Source organism: Geotrypetes seraphini, chromosome 8 (assembly GCF_902459505.1).
Source record: "Geotrypetes seraphini chromosome 8, aGeoSer1.1, whole genome shotgun sequence".
Taxonomy (NCBI): domain Eukaryota; kingdom Metazoa; phylum Chordata; class Amphibia; order Gymnophiona; family Dermophiidae; genus Geotrypetes; species Geotrypetes seraphini.
The window spans coordinates 55,249,542-55,265,582 of record NC_047091.1 but is presented as its reverse complement, the minus strand read 5'-3'; the positions used below and the strand labels follow the sequence as shown (position 1 = coordinate 55,265,582).

Sequence of the window (16,041 nt, the reverse complement as noted above, 5' to 3'; positions counted from 1 at the left end):
TGTTGCTACTATTTGGGTTTCTGCCAGGTAATTGTGACCTGGATTGGCTACTGCTGGAAATAGGATACTGGGCTAGATGGACCATTGGTCTGAACAAGTTTGGCTGTTGTTTATGTTATAGGCAGGGCCAGTGGTGTAGTAGGGGGGTGGGGTGTACTTAACGTGACCATTTATTTTTTTCATCAAAAGGGGACATCTATTAATTGTCAGTCCCGCCCCCAATCCCACTCTAGCCCCGCCCCAATCCCACCCTAGTCCCACCCCAACCCCGCCCTAGCCCCACCCCAATACCGCCCCAATTTCTTCCATTCATTTTTCATGTACACATATCTTATTAATTTATAATGGTAACCATAAAATTATTAAAAAATACAAAGCACACTATACGCAGAGAAAATGTTAATTATCATTTATATTTGGGGGGTTTTCAAAGATGTCAAGGCAAATGACTTTCAAATATGCAATGTCACCTCATTAACTAAAGAAAAATAGACAAATATAGTGCAAAATATAGACAACAGATATAAATTATCAAAACTGACACGTTTTGATCACTAAATTAAAAATAAAATCATTTTTCCTACCTTTGTTGTCTTGTGATTTCATGAGTCTCTGGTTGCGTTTCCTTCTGTCTGTGTATCCTTTCTTTTGTTTCTTTCTTTCAGCACTCAGGCCCAACAATTGTCCCTTTCTATTCCCTCCCTCCTTCCTTCCCATGTCCTCAGTGCCCCCAGAGCCTCCTTCCCATGTCCTTAGTACCCCCAGTGCCTCCATCCTGTGTCCTTAGTGCCTCCAGTGCCTCCATCCTGTGTCCTTAGTACCCCCAGTGTCTCCATATTGTGTCATTAGTGCCCCCAGTGCCTCCGTCCTGTGTCCTTAGTGCCCCTTCCTATGTCTTTAGTGCCCCCAGTGCCTCCTTCCCATGTCTTTAGTGCCCCCAGTGCATCCTTCCCATGTCCTTAGTGCCCCTTCCTGTCCTTAGTGCCCCCAGTACTTCCTTCCCATGTCTTTAGTGCCCCCAGTGCCTCTTTCCCAAGTCCTTAGTGCCCCCAGTGCCTCCTTCCCATGTCTTTAGTGCCCCCAGTGCCTCCTTCCTATGTCCCTCTCACTGCCTTCCACACTTTGTCCCACCCCCCCCCCCCAAGCCAGCCTGCCTGCCTGTCTACCTCTCTCCCTCCCTGGCCAAAGCCTGCCTGCTTGCCTGCCTACCTATCTCCTTCCCTCCCTGCCACACAAAAAAAAAAGCCTCCCCATCTTTCCCCCTGTTTGCTGCTCTTACTGCCCTGCCGCTACAGCTGCTAAACGCAACAGGAAGTCTTCTTTCCGACGTCAATTCTGACGTCGGAGAGGATGTTCTGGGCCAGCCAAGCAGCGATTGGAGGAAAGATGGGGAGGCTTTTTTTTTTGTGGCAGGGAGGAACAGGAAGTGATCGCCTGTCCCGTTGTCCCCAAGCACAGCTTCAGGATGCTGTCCCTGAAAACGGGACATTTCGGAGTCCCGAAGCTGTCTGTGGGGACAACGGGACAGGAGGTCTGAAAACGGGACCGTCCCTTTCAAAACAGGACGTATGGTCACCTTAGGTGTACCGGGTGCTGACTTAGAGGGGGCGCTAGCATCTCATGTGCTCCCCACAGCACGCATTCTCCCCCTTCCCCCCATACCTCTTCTAGTTGTCACTGGCAGTAAGAAGGGTCTCCTGCTCACTGCTTCTGGCAGCTGTGATGTCACTTCCTGGTCCATGAACAGGAGGTGATGTCAGAAGGAGGGCTGAGGCCAACGCATGCAGCAGGGAGTAGACCCTTCTTGCTGCTGGTGACAACTAGAAGAGGTACAGAGAAAGAATGCATTTAAGAGTCATCCACACACACACTGTTGAGCAGACTGCAGGTTGCCAGCTTCTCTTGCTACATCACTGGACCAGAACCACATATTCACAGAACTTTATTTATTTATTGTTATTTTAAAAAATTTCTATACCATTTAAAACTAAACAGTTTACTGAATTCTGAGGTTTAGGAGAACAGTTCTGTCCTAGAGTCATTAAGGTCTGGATTCTCTAAACGGCACCAACATCGGCAATTTCCTATAAAGTGGCTGCCGATCACGTGTCAATCATGTGATGGCACCGTTAAGAGAATTGCACCTCCGGGAAAGATAGGCGTTGGAAGTGTAGGCCAGGGTTTTCAAGGCCTACATTTCCGGCACCTATCTGTGCCATAGTGGTGTTAGGCACTAGTACCGTAGGTACCTCTTGCGGTGCAATTCGGGTGCCTTTTGTTCACGCACCAGTAGGCACTTTAAATTTAACGTTAATTGCCTTGTCAAATGGCACTTCCAAATTAACTTAGGCAGCAGTAGGGTGCCTACCAGCACCTAAGTAAAGGCGCCATTTAAAGAATTTCCAAATTACATCACCCTCTTGTGTACCTTATCAGTGCTGCTGCCTATGGAAAACACATTAGAGGTGAGCTGCATTTCTTTCTGTGTATACTGCGTTAAGGACTGGTTTTACCAAAAAATGACATGAACCGTAAACTGAAACTAACTACTTCTATATGTATTAAAAATATACAGTATATCTCCATTGTGTTTTCTTATAGAGTCGCCTTTTGAGCCCAAACATATCATTTGCCAATCAGTGTCCAATGTCTTCTGCTCTATCCTGTTCGGGAGCCGCTTTGACTATGAAGATAAAGCCTTAAGAAATATCATCTGCTCGATCGATGATAACTTTAAGCTAATGAGCTCTTCCTGGGGATTGGTTAGTCCTTACATACTTTTTTCATGGTAAACTTTAGATATGTAATTATGATAGCAAGGAAATATCCTGATTCTTTAACCAAGTAGTCATATAGCTGATATAGTAGATGTTAGACAAGGCATCACTGACTGGGAAAGGACAACCAGTCCTCTTTGTGGCAGCCTTGAACTCATTTATTAGACTGTAGAATAACTTTAGAGTGCACATCAGATGGGGTTCTCAACTGATGAGACTATTTACAAGGTAAATGTATATAGAGGCTGCATTGTACAGGAATGTGTCCAAGGTATAGAGCAAAAAGTGTCAATAAAAACAGTTTGAGTTTGGATTTAGTTCATACCTTTCAGTGATTTTTAAAGTTGAGTTTACATTCAAGTGTAGTAGGTATATTTTCCTGTCCCATTTGGCCGGTTATCCATTGGTATTCAGTGGGAGATAGTCGGCAATCTCCAGTTGAATACTGGGCTCACCAGCGAGCCCAGTGACCAGCTATGTCATGCAACATAGATGGACACCACTAATTTTTAGCAACTGGCCAGCTAAGGCACAGAGCCAGATAGACCCACCTAAAAGGTGGGTTTATCTTTGGTCAATAGCCTTAGCTAGACAGCCAATGAAAATTAGCTTGGCCAGCTAAGTCCGAGCTGTCAACCTTTGCCCCTGAAATTCAATGCTGACAACCCTGGCATTGAATATCCAGGATTGCCACCAACCACGGGAAGCAGCTGGGCTGCTTCCCACAATTCAATATTGGGCCCAATGACACCAAATTCAAGTTTTACAAAATATAACACCAAAATTGATATATGGGGGCAAAAGGAAAAATTATGTCTTACCTGATAATTGTCTTTCTTTTAGTTATAGCAGATGAATCCAGAGATGAGTGGGTTATGACCATCCACCAGCAGTTGGAGATAGAGAACACTAATCTGAGCTCTGTCATATATATAGAATGGTTAGAATGGTAAGCTACTATTCCTTTTAACAAAGCAGAAGAACAAACAGGAAGTACAAATCGGCAGAGAACTCCCTCCTCACAACTCTGCAATAAAAAAACAATAACAGGTCCAAATCAAGGTAGCTAGATGGATCAACCTCTATGGAATAAATGAGAAATTAAACAAACATAAAGGGCAGGACTCTGGATTCATCTGCTGTGACTAAAGAAAAAAAAAAATTATCAGGTAAAAACATAGCTTTTCCTTCCTTGTTATCAGCAGCAGATGAATCCAGTGATGGTGGGATGTAGCACAGCAGCCCTCAGTAGAGCAGGACAATGAACAGAACACTGAGAAGAATGAGACACCAAGCTAAATAAGCAGTCCACAGCCCTCCAAGGAATCGAAGGAATTGAAGAAGGTTATCATGCCACTGTACCAGGCCATGGTATGCCCTCACCTGGAATACTGCGTCCAGCACTGGTTGCCATACATGAAAAAGGACACAGTACTACTCGAAAGGGTCCAGAGAAGAGTGACTAAAATGGTTAAGGGGCTGGAGGAGTTGCCGTACAGTGAGAGATTGGAGAATCTGGCCTCTTCTCCCTTGAAAAGAGGAGACTGAGAGGGGACATGATCAAAACATTCAAGATAATGAAGGGAATAGTCTTAGTAGATAAAGACAGACTGTTCACTCTGTCCAAAGTAGGGAGAACGAGAGGGACTCTCTAAAGTTAAAAGGGGATAGATTCCATACAAACTTAAGGAAGTTCTTCTTCACCGAGAGAGTGGTAGAAAACAGGAACGCTCTTCCGGAGGCTGTTATAGGGAAAGGCACCCTCCAGGGATTCAAGACAAAGTTAGACAAGTTCCTGCTGAACCAGAATGTACGCAGGTAAGGCTAGTTTTAGTTAGGGCACTGGTCTTTGACCTAAGGGCCGCCACATGAGCAGACTGCTGGACATGATGGACCACTGGTCTGACCCAGCAACAGAAATTATTATGTTCTTAACCAGGCGGAGTCGTGCGCCACCTGCCTTGACAAAGCTACTCTACACCATCAGGAGAAGTTGCACCCTACATCCAGGAGTGGCACTCTGCTGTACAGCCAGGTGGAGGAATGCTCAACATTCCAAGATGAAGCCATGTTGTACCAGCAGAAGGAGAATCTCTCCCCAGCCAAGCATGTAGTTGCCTTGTACTAACCCCATCTGCGACAGATATGCACTGGGCAGACAGGTGGAGCTGCCATTATAGACAGAAGGAGCTGCACCGGACAAACAGGTGGCAGTTTGCCCCATCCTCATAGATGGAACCCCATCCTCATAGATGGAACTGCCTCAACAGACATAGATGGAGCCAGACCAGACAGACAGAGGTAAAATAAGAACTGGCAGAGATGGAAGAAGTACTCCAGAGCAATGATGAAGTTAGGCTGCTCCACAATAAGAGGTTGCACTTCTTAATCAGAGAGAGAAGACTGCTGCACATCAGAATCACATTCTACCTCCAGAGAGGGAGCTGTACTGCACTGAAATAATTAAAGCCATGTGCCATGTCCCCCCACGAAGCCATGTAGCATTGACAGATAAATTTTGCTGGCTAGTCAGAAGTGGAGCCTAACCCCCACCACAAAGAGGGAACATCCAAATTAATAGAGAGCTGGCAACACGGTATCCGGTGCCAGGGCATAACTAAGACCAGAGAATGGCAGCAGAAAAGCCTCTGAAAGTCACCTGAGACCTGAAAGCACCACCTGAGCAGCACTGAGATAGGGGATGCCTGTCTTGCCAAGAGAGGATATACACATCATACCGGAACCCATCAGGCTATATGCTGGAAATGAAGAAGGGAAACTGACAGGGTTGAAGGTCATTCTAGAAGAGGTATGCAGGCAGATTGATAGGCTAAAGAGCGACAAATCCCCGGGACCAGATGGCATCCATCCAAGAGTCATCAAGGAACTGAAAGGGTCTATAGCTGAACTGCTTCAACTAATAGCCAATCTGTCGATCAAATTGGGAAAGATTCCGGAAGACTGAAAGGTGGCGAATGTTACGCCAATCTTCAAGAAAGGTTCGAGGGGGGATCTGGGTAACTACAGACCGGTGAGTCTGACCTCGGTACCGAGAAAGATGGTAGAGGCGCTGATAAAGGCCTGCATCATTGATCACCTTAACGGACACGGGCTGATGAGGATCAGTCAGCATGGTTTCAGCAAAGGCAGATCATGTTTGATGAACTTGTTGCACTTCTTTGAGGGAGTAAACAGGCAGATAGACAAGGGCGACCCGGTCGACATTGTAAATCTGGATTTTCAGAAGGCGTTTGACAAGGTTCCATATGAACAACTACTTCGAAAAATTGCAAGCCATGGAATCGAGGGTGAAATACTCACGTGGATTAAAAACTGGCTGGAGCATAGGAAACAGAAAATTGGGGTAAATGGACAATATTCGGACTGGAAGAGCGTCACCAGTGGGGTGCTACAGTGCTCGATGCTTGGACCCGTGCTCTTCAATATCTTTATAAACGATCTGGACATTGGTACAATGAGTGAGGTGATTAAATTTGCGGACGATACAAAGATATTCAGAGTAGTGAGGACGCGAGGGGATTGCGAAGATCTGTAACGTGACATAACCAAGCTTGAGAAATGAGCATCAACATAGCAGATGAGATTCAACGTGGATAAATGTAAAGTACTGCATGTCGGTAAGAAAATCTCATGCATAAATACAGGATGTCCAGGGCAGTACTTGGAGAGACCTCCCAGGAAAGAGACTTGGGAGTTCTGATCAACAAGTCAATGAAGCCATCCACGCAATGCACAATGGCGGCGAAAAGGGCAAACAGAATGCTAGGAATGATAAAGAAGGGGATCACAAACAGATCGGAGAAGGTTATCATGCCGCTGTACCTAGCCATGGTTCGCCCTCACCTGGAGTACAGCGTCCAGTACTGGTCGCCATACTTGAAGAAGGACATGGTACTACTCAAAAGGGTGCAGAGAAGAGCGACTAAAATGGTTAAGGGGCTGGAGGAGTTGCCGTACAGTGAGAGATTGGAGAAACTGGGTCTCTTCTCCCTTGAAAAGAGGAGACTGAGAGGGAACATGATCGAAACATTCAAGATAATGAAGGGAATAGACTTAGTAGATAAAGACAGACTGTTCACTCTGTCCAAGGTAGGGAGAACGAGAGGGCACTCTCTAAAGTTAAAAGGGGATAGATTCTGTACAAACGTAAGGAAGTTCTTCTTCACCCAGAGAGTGGTAGACAACTGGAACACTCTTCAGGAGTCTGTTATAGGGGATAACACCCTCCAGGGATTCAAGACAAAGTGGACAAGTTCCTGCTAAACTGGAACGTACGCAGGTGAGGCTGGACTCATTTAGAGCATTTAGAGACCTGAGGGCCGCCGTATGAGTGGACTGATGGGCAGGATGGACCACTGGTCTGACTCAGCAGCGGCAATTCTTATGTTCTCATAAAGACCTTAGTGTCGCCCACACAGCATCAGAGACATGAGAGCACCAACAGAGCAGTAGCAGAGGCATGAAAGTGCCACTAGAGCAACCTCTGAGAGAGGAGAGCACCATCAGAGCAGCCTCTGAGACAGCAGAGTGGAGTTCTGCCGGAGCAGCCCCTGAGACAGTAGAGCACTCCCAGAGCAGCCTCCAAGACAGCAGGGCACTGCTGAAGCAGCTCTAGACAGCAGAGTGCTGCCAGAGAAGTCCTAGAGACAGCAGAAAACCAACATAGCAGCTTCAGAGATGGGAGAGATAGATGTCAGAGGAACTGCTGCACCCTGAGAAGGCAGAATTAAACAGCTGAGTCATGAGAAGGCTGCATAGTAGACCAAACAGCAGGCCTCCAGGGTAGCAGGCAAGCCAGGAGAGGGCTACTGGAGCTGCATTTGGTACACAAGCATACCGCCAGTACCACAAACAGAACACGAGAGCAGAGCCTGAGCTGCATCTAATCCCTGTGAGCACTGCTTGAGCAGCGTCCAGAGCAGAAGAGCGCATTCGAGCAGTTTGTAGATAACAGAAAGCTGTCTGAACAGAGTGGGAGATATGAAACACCTGCCTGATCAGAACGTGATACATAAAAGGGCTGCCTGAGCCGCACAGAAGGCAGGAGATGGGTGTCTGAGCAGTGCATAAGACCTGAGATTGCTAGTGCTGCCAGAACAGTGCATAAAACATGACAAAGCTACCTACGCAGCATGAGTGACAGGAGAGTATGGCCTGAGCAGTGCCAGAGGTATGACAGCACTGCGTACACAATATGGGTGACAAGAGAGCACTGCCTGAGCAGCACCTGAGACATGACAGCACTGCCTGCGCTGTATGAGTGTTGCCTGAGCAGCACATAAGACCTGAAAGACTACCTGAACAGCCCATGAGGCTTGAGAGCGCCACCTGGACAGCATGTGAAAACCTGATCTGCCTGCGAAATGTGTGTGCTGCCTGAACTGCCCAAGACAAGAGGGCATTGTCTGAGTATCATGAGAGGAGAATGCTGCTGTCCAAGCAGCAAGAGAAACCTGAGAGTTTAGGGAACATCAGTGCCAGGGACGCACTGAAGAGCGTTACCAAAACAGCAGGGAAGACCTGCCCATCCTAAGGATGCTGCCTGAGCGGCATCAGCGAACCAGGCCATGTCAGCATAAGAGCTGCCCTACTGACTGAACTGCCTTCCAATACTACTAATAGTAAACCCAAGGTATAGAACAGAAGCCATGATGCAAGCAAGCCACAGCAGTGCTTCAGTACAGCCCCCAAACAGAGAAAATCTACTTGATCAGTCTCAAGGCAGTACTCCCACCCAGCAAAGAGGGAATGGAAGGTGCCATTAGGCCCATGTAGAAGGGAGGAAACAGATTCTCACCGGCGACCACCAGTGAAGACCAATGCCGGAAAAGCAGAGCTGACAAGAGCTGATGGAGAGAAGGGAGGAGTATGTAAAATCTACCCTCCAACAATGGCATACATAAAGTTCTAAGGCCCAGATTCTCAAAACTTTAACGCCGTCGCTAAACTGTTTTCCTGCGGTGTAGCCAGTTTAGCAAAGGATTATCAAAATGGATTATCTCCGGCTTTAGCGAGGATTCTAGCTGAATCTGACACTGACATACAAATGGGCTTTTCAACATTGAAATAAGCCCTCCAGTGGATTCTTAAAAAAATGCAGAGCCATTTTTAAAATGTGGCGTTTTAAAAGTGACTGGTCCAGGTGTCACAGACTGCTAGAAACCCTTGTGTTGTGATGCAGCGGGAGAAATGTCCATTCTCTCCGGTGCATCACAACACCCCTTCCTGGCATTAGCGGTGGCAAACACAACCCTCCTCCTGGAACGGCAGCCCACACTCTTCTGCTGCACTAAAAACCTCGCCTCATCTGACCCAAGGCTTTTAGAGCAGCAGGAGAATGTGGGCATCTCTCCTGCTGCTGGGGGGCGTTTATTGGTTGACAGTGGGAGAGACTGAACATCTCTCCCGCTGTTGTTGTGGGGGGTTTTTTGGGGGGAGGGTTCTTGACATGATGGGTACATGCAAATTTAGTGAATCTTCGCTGCTGTCCGCCAACTAGAGAATGACACAGGGAAAAAAATTTGTCCTCGTCACTGCCCCATCCCCGAGACCACTGTCCCCCCCCCCCCGTTCCCACGACCACTGACCCTGCCCCGTCCCTGTGATCACCATCCCTGTCCCGTCCCCGCAACCACCATCCCCCACAGCATCCATATAAGCCTCAGTACTCCAATATTTAGCTTATTCCTTCCTTGAAATATGATTTTACCTAGCACAGGCACAGCCCAGAGAGACAGAAAAATAAGCTAATAACTACACAGAGCCTGTTTTCTTTATCTTAATAATTACACTTAGAGCAAGGGTGCACGTTCTGTCTTTCAGGACTTCAAACAGGTAAAGCTTTTAGGGTATCCCTAATGGATATACAGGAGAAAGAACTGCATACTCAACCGGGTTCTTTGCTCCGGAGTCCGGTTGAGCTGATTGCAAGAGAAGCCACAAACAGCGTCGTGGAGTCTTGCCGGCTCACCTGATCGTGGATTCCCTTGCAATCAGCTCAACAGGATTTCAGAGCAAAGAAAGAAAGACATACACACACACCCGTGTCATTTTCTACATCTGATCCCATCCACACAATCCTCAAATAGTTTTATACTGAGCTTATTTTCTTAAAGTATAAAAAGAAACAATATTCTGTACAATTGTCATTTTATAAATCAAAGTTCTGGCTGCTGAACTAGAGAAAGAGATGTTCAACTACCAGGGCTTTGTTTATAATTTAAAAATTAAAGTTATCAACACAAAACTAAAGTTATCAACACAACTAATATACTACTTTATCCTAAAGCAAAAAAAAGAAAGAAAAGAAATAGAATTTTTTTTCTACCTTTGTTGTCTGGTTTCTGCTTTCCTCATCTTCTCCTCATTGAATTCCTTCCATCCATTCTCTCTGCCATTTGCTCTGTTACTGTGCCTCTCCCTTCCATCTCTCCCTCTACCCCCTCCCCAATTGGTCTGGCACCCATCTTCTTCCCTCCGTTCCCCCTGTCTTCTTCCCTTCCAGCGTCTTCTCCCCTCTCTCTCTTCCCCATTTCCCTTCAACGTCTTCTTTCCACTCTCTCTTCCCCATTTCCCTTCAACATCTTCTCCCCACTCTCTCTTCCCCATTTCCCTTCAGTGTCTGTTCCTTTCCACCCCACCCCCTTTCAGTGTCTGTTCTTTTCCACTGCCCTTCAGCATCCCTCGCGCAGTCTGAGCATCTCCCTCCCTCTTACCTTCGTGGCACATTTTATTTTACAGTGTAATTTGTTCAAGCCGCCGGAGCCTGCCTGAAGTCACGTGCATCTGTGGGAGGAAACTTCTCCTCTGACACAACTTCCTGTTGCGTCAGAGGAGAAGCTTCTGCCCGCAGCCACACTCGACTTCAGGCAACTCCAGCAGCTTGAACAAATCACACATTAAAGTAAACATTCCACGAAGGTAAGGGGGAGGGAGGGAGATAGATGTGGCCGGTAGGTAGGAAGGAGGGAGGGGGCTGTGTGCGATCAATAACCGCGCACGTTCCCTCAACTGCGGAGACAAGGCCATTCACCACTCCACGGGGCAGTGGATGGCCTTGTCCCCGTACCTGGAGTGAGCACTTTTATCCCCCACCATTTCAGTGGCTTACCCGTGGCTACCTGCGTCTAGCCACGGGTAACAGCCACTGTGTCATTCTCTACCATCAACTTTATTTGCATGTCGGGTTTTTTGAAAATATCTTGCTTTTTTAGATTTGCTATTAAAACGGCTTTGAAAATCTTATCCTTAGTCTCCACCGTTGCTTTGAAAATCCTATCCTTAGTCTCTACACATTGTGAGCTGGAGCTGCAAGGCACCACGCCACCCCCCACATGTGACAGAAGAAGCCTAGAAGCATTCACAGTCCAATGTCTCGGCATCTGCCCTGCACTACATCACCCCCATATCTAATCTGCCAAAGCGGAGAGAGAAGATAGCCACTATGTGGTCGGCCCCTGAGTACACAAGCAGAGGCCCTTAACCCTCAGCTTCAATTGCTGGAAAGGCAAGATGGCCACCAGAGCCAGGAAGGAAAGCATGCCAAATGCAGGGATTCTGGAACTCCATAGTCTCTGTCCCCACCAAACAATGAACTCATAGGGCAAAGGAAGGAAGATGTTACAACCCCCTGCATAGTCCCCTCATGTACCAGACCCAGGCATACCAACTCAGCCACCACTACCAAAGCACACAGCAATGGCTCCAGAACGCCAAAGCTCCCATGGGAAAAAATATCCATAGCTCTAGCAACAGAGCTTATCCCCCCAAGCTTCCATTTCTTTTTTTTTCTTTTTTTTTTGTAATCATGGCTACCAGAGAGAAGATATCCAATACTCTACTCCAGCAGGAGAGCCCATGTCTCTGAATAAGTTGAAATCAGATACCAAAATCCACAGAGAAAACCAAAAAGAAAATAAAGAAAGAAAAGAAAACAAGTGATTTAGAGGACCGGAAGGGGTATCAGACAACCCGGCACACAAAGATTGGGTGCTGGGGACAATTCCTCATTTGACCCCACGGAACCTCCACCACCTAATATTTTTTATATTTTTATAAAGTGTTCCTTGACTGTGTTGCTCATTTCTTGATACTTATTATCACTGTTGCGTTGCTACATTATATAACTAGTAACTATTACTTAGCTTTAGCTTGCTGATAACAAAATAATCTTTCCCCTGAACGCCAACGCGTTTCGGTGTCCTTTCTCAAGGCGACATGGGGAGCTGAAATTACACACAAAAAGAAAAGAAAAACAAAACAGCCCATTAAACTCACAAACCTTAACAGAAAAAATCTAAATAAACTTAAACCAACTAAATTACTTACTTTTGAATTAAATTATCACTGCATACCACCAACCGGCTGCAAACGCACGCCGAGGCAGACTAACTCTGGGATTTAAATACTCCCCACCTGAACAGCTCTTCAGGGAACACCCTCAACCCCACAGATTTTTCTTAAAGGGGCCATGCCTCAAGCTGTAGACTGGCTAGCCTATACATCAGATTGGGCTAACCAATCAGATGTCTCATTTAACCCCTTAGGGGACATTGAATCTAAAACAAACATCCACCGGAGTTCGCAACGATTAAGCCTCCGGACAGTGTTGCCTCCCTCCCACCCGACTATGATCTGGTCCAACACCCTCCATTTAAGATCTCTTAGCGTGTGCCCGTGCCTGATCCAATGACGGACCAACGGGGACGATTCAGCGTGAGTATGGACTCTAGATTTATGCTCAGTTAAACGGACCCGTATGGGGCGAGTGGTTCTGCCCACATACAGCATAGGACAGGGGCATTGTATCACATATATTACATTTTCTGACACACAGGTAGTTTTGTGCTTAGTCTGATACTTGACCCCCGTACTCGGGTGAGTCCAATACTCCCCCGAGATAGTAAACTCGCACCACTGGCATGACCCACACGGAAGATGATTGCCCCTAACCCTGGGGGCACTGTCTTGAAGTTTGTAATGATTAAGCAACTCCCCCAAATTCCTACGTCTACGATAGGAACACAGAGGGGTTTCTTCAAGAGTGGGAATGGCCAGTCTGGGGATATACCAGTATTTTTTCACAATCTCCGCAACCCGGTGGGCAAGGGTGGAAAACTCCTGCACAAAGGCTACCAAGTCATGGGACTGCTCCTCTCTAGCCGCATCCTGCAACAACCACTCCCTATGGGCGTGTTTAGCTCTTTTATACGCCTGTTTAACAGTGGCATACGGGTAACCCCGATGATAGAATCTTGTTTTCATATGTTTAGCATGACTGCGGAATTCATCTAGAGAGTCACAAATCCTTCTTAGCCTCAAAAATTGACTAATCGGCAAACTTCTTTTGAGGCTCTCCGGATGGAAACTGTGGAACCGCAACAAACTGTTGCGGTCAGTCTGTTTTCTGTACAGCGAGGTCTGTAAATGTGTCGCCCCCTTTATAATTAAAATGTCCAAAAACGGTATCTCCCTGTGACTTATAGTGGCCGTGAACTTGATATTATGATCTAAGGTATTCAAGATATCAATGAAAGACAACAACTCCTCTTCAGTTGAGGTCCACACGCAAAGGATGTCATCAAGGAATCTCTTCCAGATTTTGACATTTCTAAAAGCTGGTAAAGGGTAAATCAGACGTTCCTCCAAATCAGCCATAAACAAAGCTGCTAAAGAGGGAGCTAAAGACGCTCCCATGGCAATGCCATGTTTCTGCACATAAAACTGATTGTGAAACCAGAAATAACTTCTGGTTAACACCAACTGGGCCATTTCCATCAGTATCTCAGAAGATAAGCGGGGTCTAATTGTTTGCTCCCTGCATATGCTGTTTATTATGGCCAAGGCACTGTCCATGGGGATCATGGTGTACAACGCTGTCACGTCCAACGTCACCAGGATCCAATGTGATTCATAGATGTCCATATCAGCTATCAATCTAAGCATGTGGTTCGTGTCTTTTATATAAGATTTTATTAAAGGGACTTGTTGTTTCAAAAAAATGTCCAAAAATTTCGACAACGGCTCCAAGGGGGAATCCCGCATGGTCACTATCGGGCGTCCAGGGGGAGTGAGAAAATTTTTGTGGATTTTCGGAAGGAAGTAGATGACGGGCGTTACATAGAAATTAGGATTGAGGAAGGAAGCTTCTCTAGAAGTGATCATTTTCTGCTTATACGCTTTCGAAACCAACTTTGAGATTATGCTTTTAAGATCAGCAGCTGGATCCTCAGGCAGTAACTGATAAAAGGAAGGGTCATCCAATTGCCGATGGGCTTCTGTTAGATATTGTTCCTTGGACCACAACACAATGGCGCCCCCCTTGTCAGCTCGAGAGAATATGATAGACTTATCCTCCCGTAGTTGTTGCAAAGCACACCATTCAGAATAGGACATGTTGAACTGTGGCGGAATATGAGCATTTTGTGTTTCCATTTGTTCCACTTCCGATAATACCACATCACGGAAGGTTATCAAATTGGGGTGCAGTGGAAACGCCGGGCACCAATGCGATTTAGTTGAAATCAACGTCCCATCACTGACAGGAGCATGTTCTTGAAAAAATGCTTTTAAATGCAACTTCCGGAGCAAACTGTAAATAGACAAATGTGTACTAAACGCATCATATCGCGCCGTAGGCACGAACCCCATGCCCAAGTTTAAAACTTCTTCCTGAATGGGGGTAAGTTGTGTCTTCATCAAATTGATTACAGCTGATTGGGCCTGAACTGAGACCTTGTCTGGGGGCCCTGGGCATATGTCTGTTGCTGCCCCTGGAATGCCACTCGCCTTGGTCCTCGGCCCTTTTGTCTGCCTCTGGGTCCTCGTGATGGAAAACCCCCTTGGCCACGTTGTCCCCTCGCTCCCGGGGGACCTCCACTCAAATTACCGGAGGAGCTGGAATCCGTGGACAGGTGGTCATCCTCAAAAGGTGGTTTTTGAGGAACATTATTTCTGAATCTCCAAAGGTAAACTTGATTCATGGCGTAATCTCGTTCATCTCTTCTATATTTTTTGATTTTGGATTGCTTGATTGAGTCTTTGTATACTTCAATCCTGTTGGTTTGATCACTCGCTAGAGATGTAAACTCAGTGTCGTTTGCACAGGCTTCTCGAATTAAAGTTTTTGTATCCTCAATCGTTTTTTTTAATTCCAATTCCAAACATGTAATCTGTTCAATGATCAACAGCATTAAATCAAAACTGCATTTATTGAGAATGGCACACCATTTCTCCTGAAACTGTGCCTCATTGGCAAATAAGGTCGGACCTTTTTGTATTCTCAGTCCTCGAGGAATCATGGCAGTAGAGACATACTGAGCCAAAGTATTGGCATGTAATTCTGCCCTGACTAATTTCTTCTGTAAGACTTCCAATTCAAACCACGTGGACGAACCCGTGGCAAGAGCCCCCCCTTCAATGAGGGTGGGCCGTTTCAACAATTCCGTCCTCTGCTCCTCCGAAAATGAAAAGACTGCTGGGTTTCCTTGCATTAAAGCCATGACAACTCCACAAACTTGTTGCTAAGATGTTATCAGTAAAAATCAGATACCAAAATCCACAGAGAAAACCAAAAAGAAAATAAAGAAAGAAAAGAAAACAAGTGATTTAGAGGACCGGAAGGGGTATCAGACAACCCGGCACACAAAGATTGGGTGCTGGGGACAATTCCTCATTTGACCCCACGGAACCTCCACCACCTAATATTTTTTATATTTTTATAAAGTGTTCCTTGACTGTGTTGCTCATTTCTTGATACTTATTATTAGAGAATGACACGGTGACGGTTTACCCGCGGCCACCGCATTTAAGCCGCGGGTCACTGCCGAAAACGGGGAAGAAAACTAGCAGTCGCTGCGGTGACGGGGACAAGGCCATTCACCGACCGCGGAAACGGTGAACAGGTTTGTCCCCGCGGGCCAATGTACCCCCTTCTAGGAACCGCTATTTACCGCCCGACGCCCGATTCACCCCCCCAGCAGGACCGCTCGCACCCCCACCCCGAACGACCGCTCGCACGCGCTCCCACCCGCACCCGCGATCGGAGCAAGAGGGAGCCCAAGCCCTCTTGCCCGGCCGACTCCCCGACGTCCGATACATCCCCCCCCCCCCCGGCAGGACCACTCGCACCCCCACCCCGAAGGACCGCCGACTTCCCGACAATATCGGGCCAGAAGGGAGCCCAAACCCTCCTGGCCACGGCGACCCCCTAACCCCACCCCGCACTACATTACGGGCAGGAGGG

General features: G+C 46.8%; 1 protein-coding gene across 1 annotated transcript in view; it reads left to right on the top strand.

The window, feature by feature from the left end:
* The window catches only part of LOC117364878 (cytochrome P450 2F2-like), a 142,022-nt gene that overhangs the window by 66,070 nt on the left and 59,911 nt on the right, over positions 1–16,041 (top strand). The window contains exon 5 of the mRNA XM_033954603.1: positions 2,602–2,762. Coding sequence (XP_033810494.1) covers positions 2,602–2,762 — 161 coding nt within the window. The remainder of the gene's footprint in view (positions 1–2,601; positions 2,763–16,041) is intronic.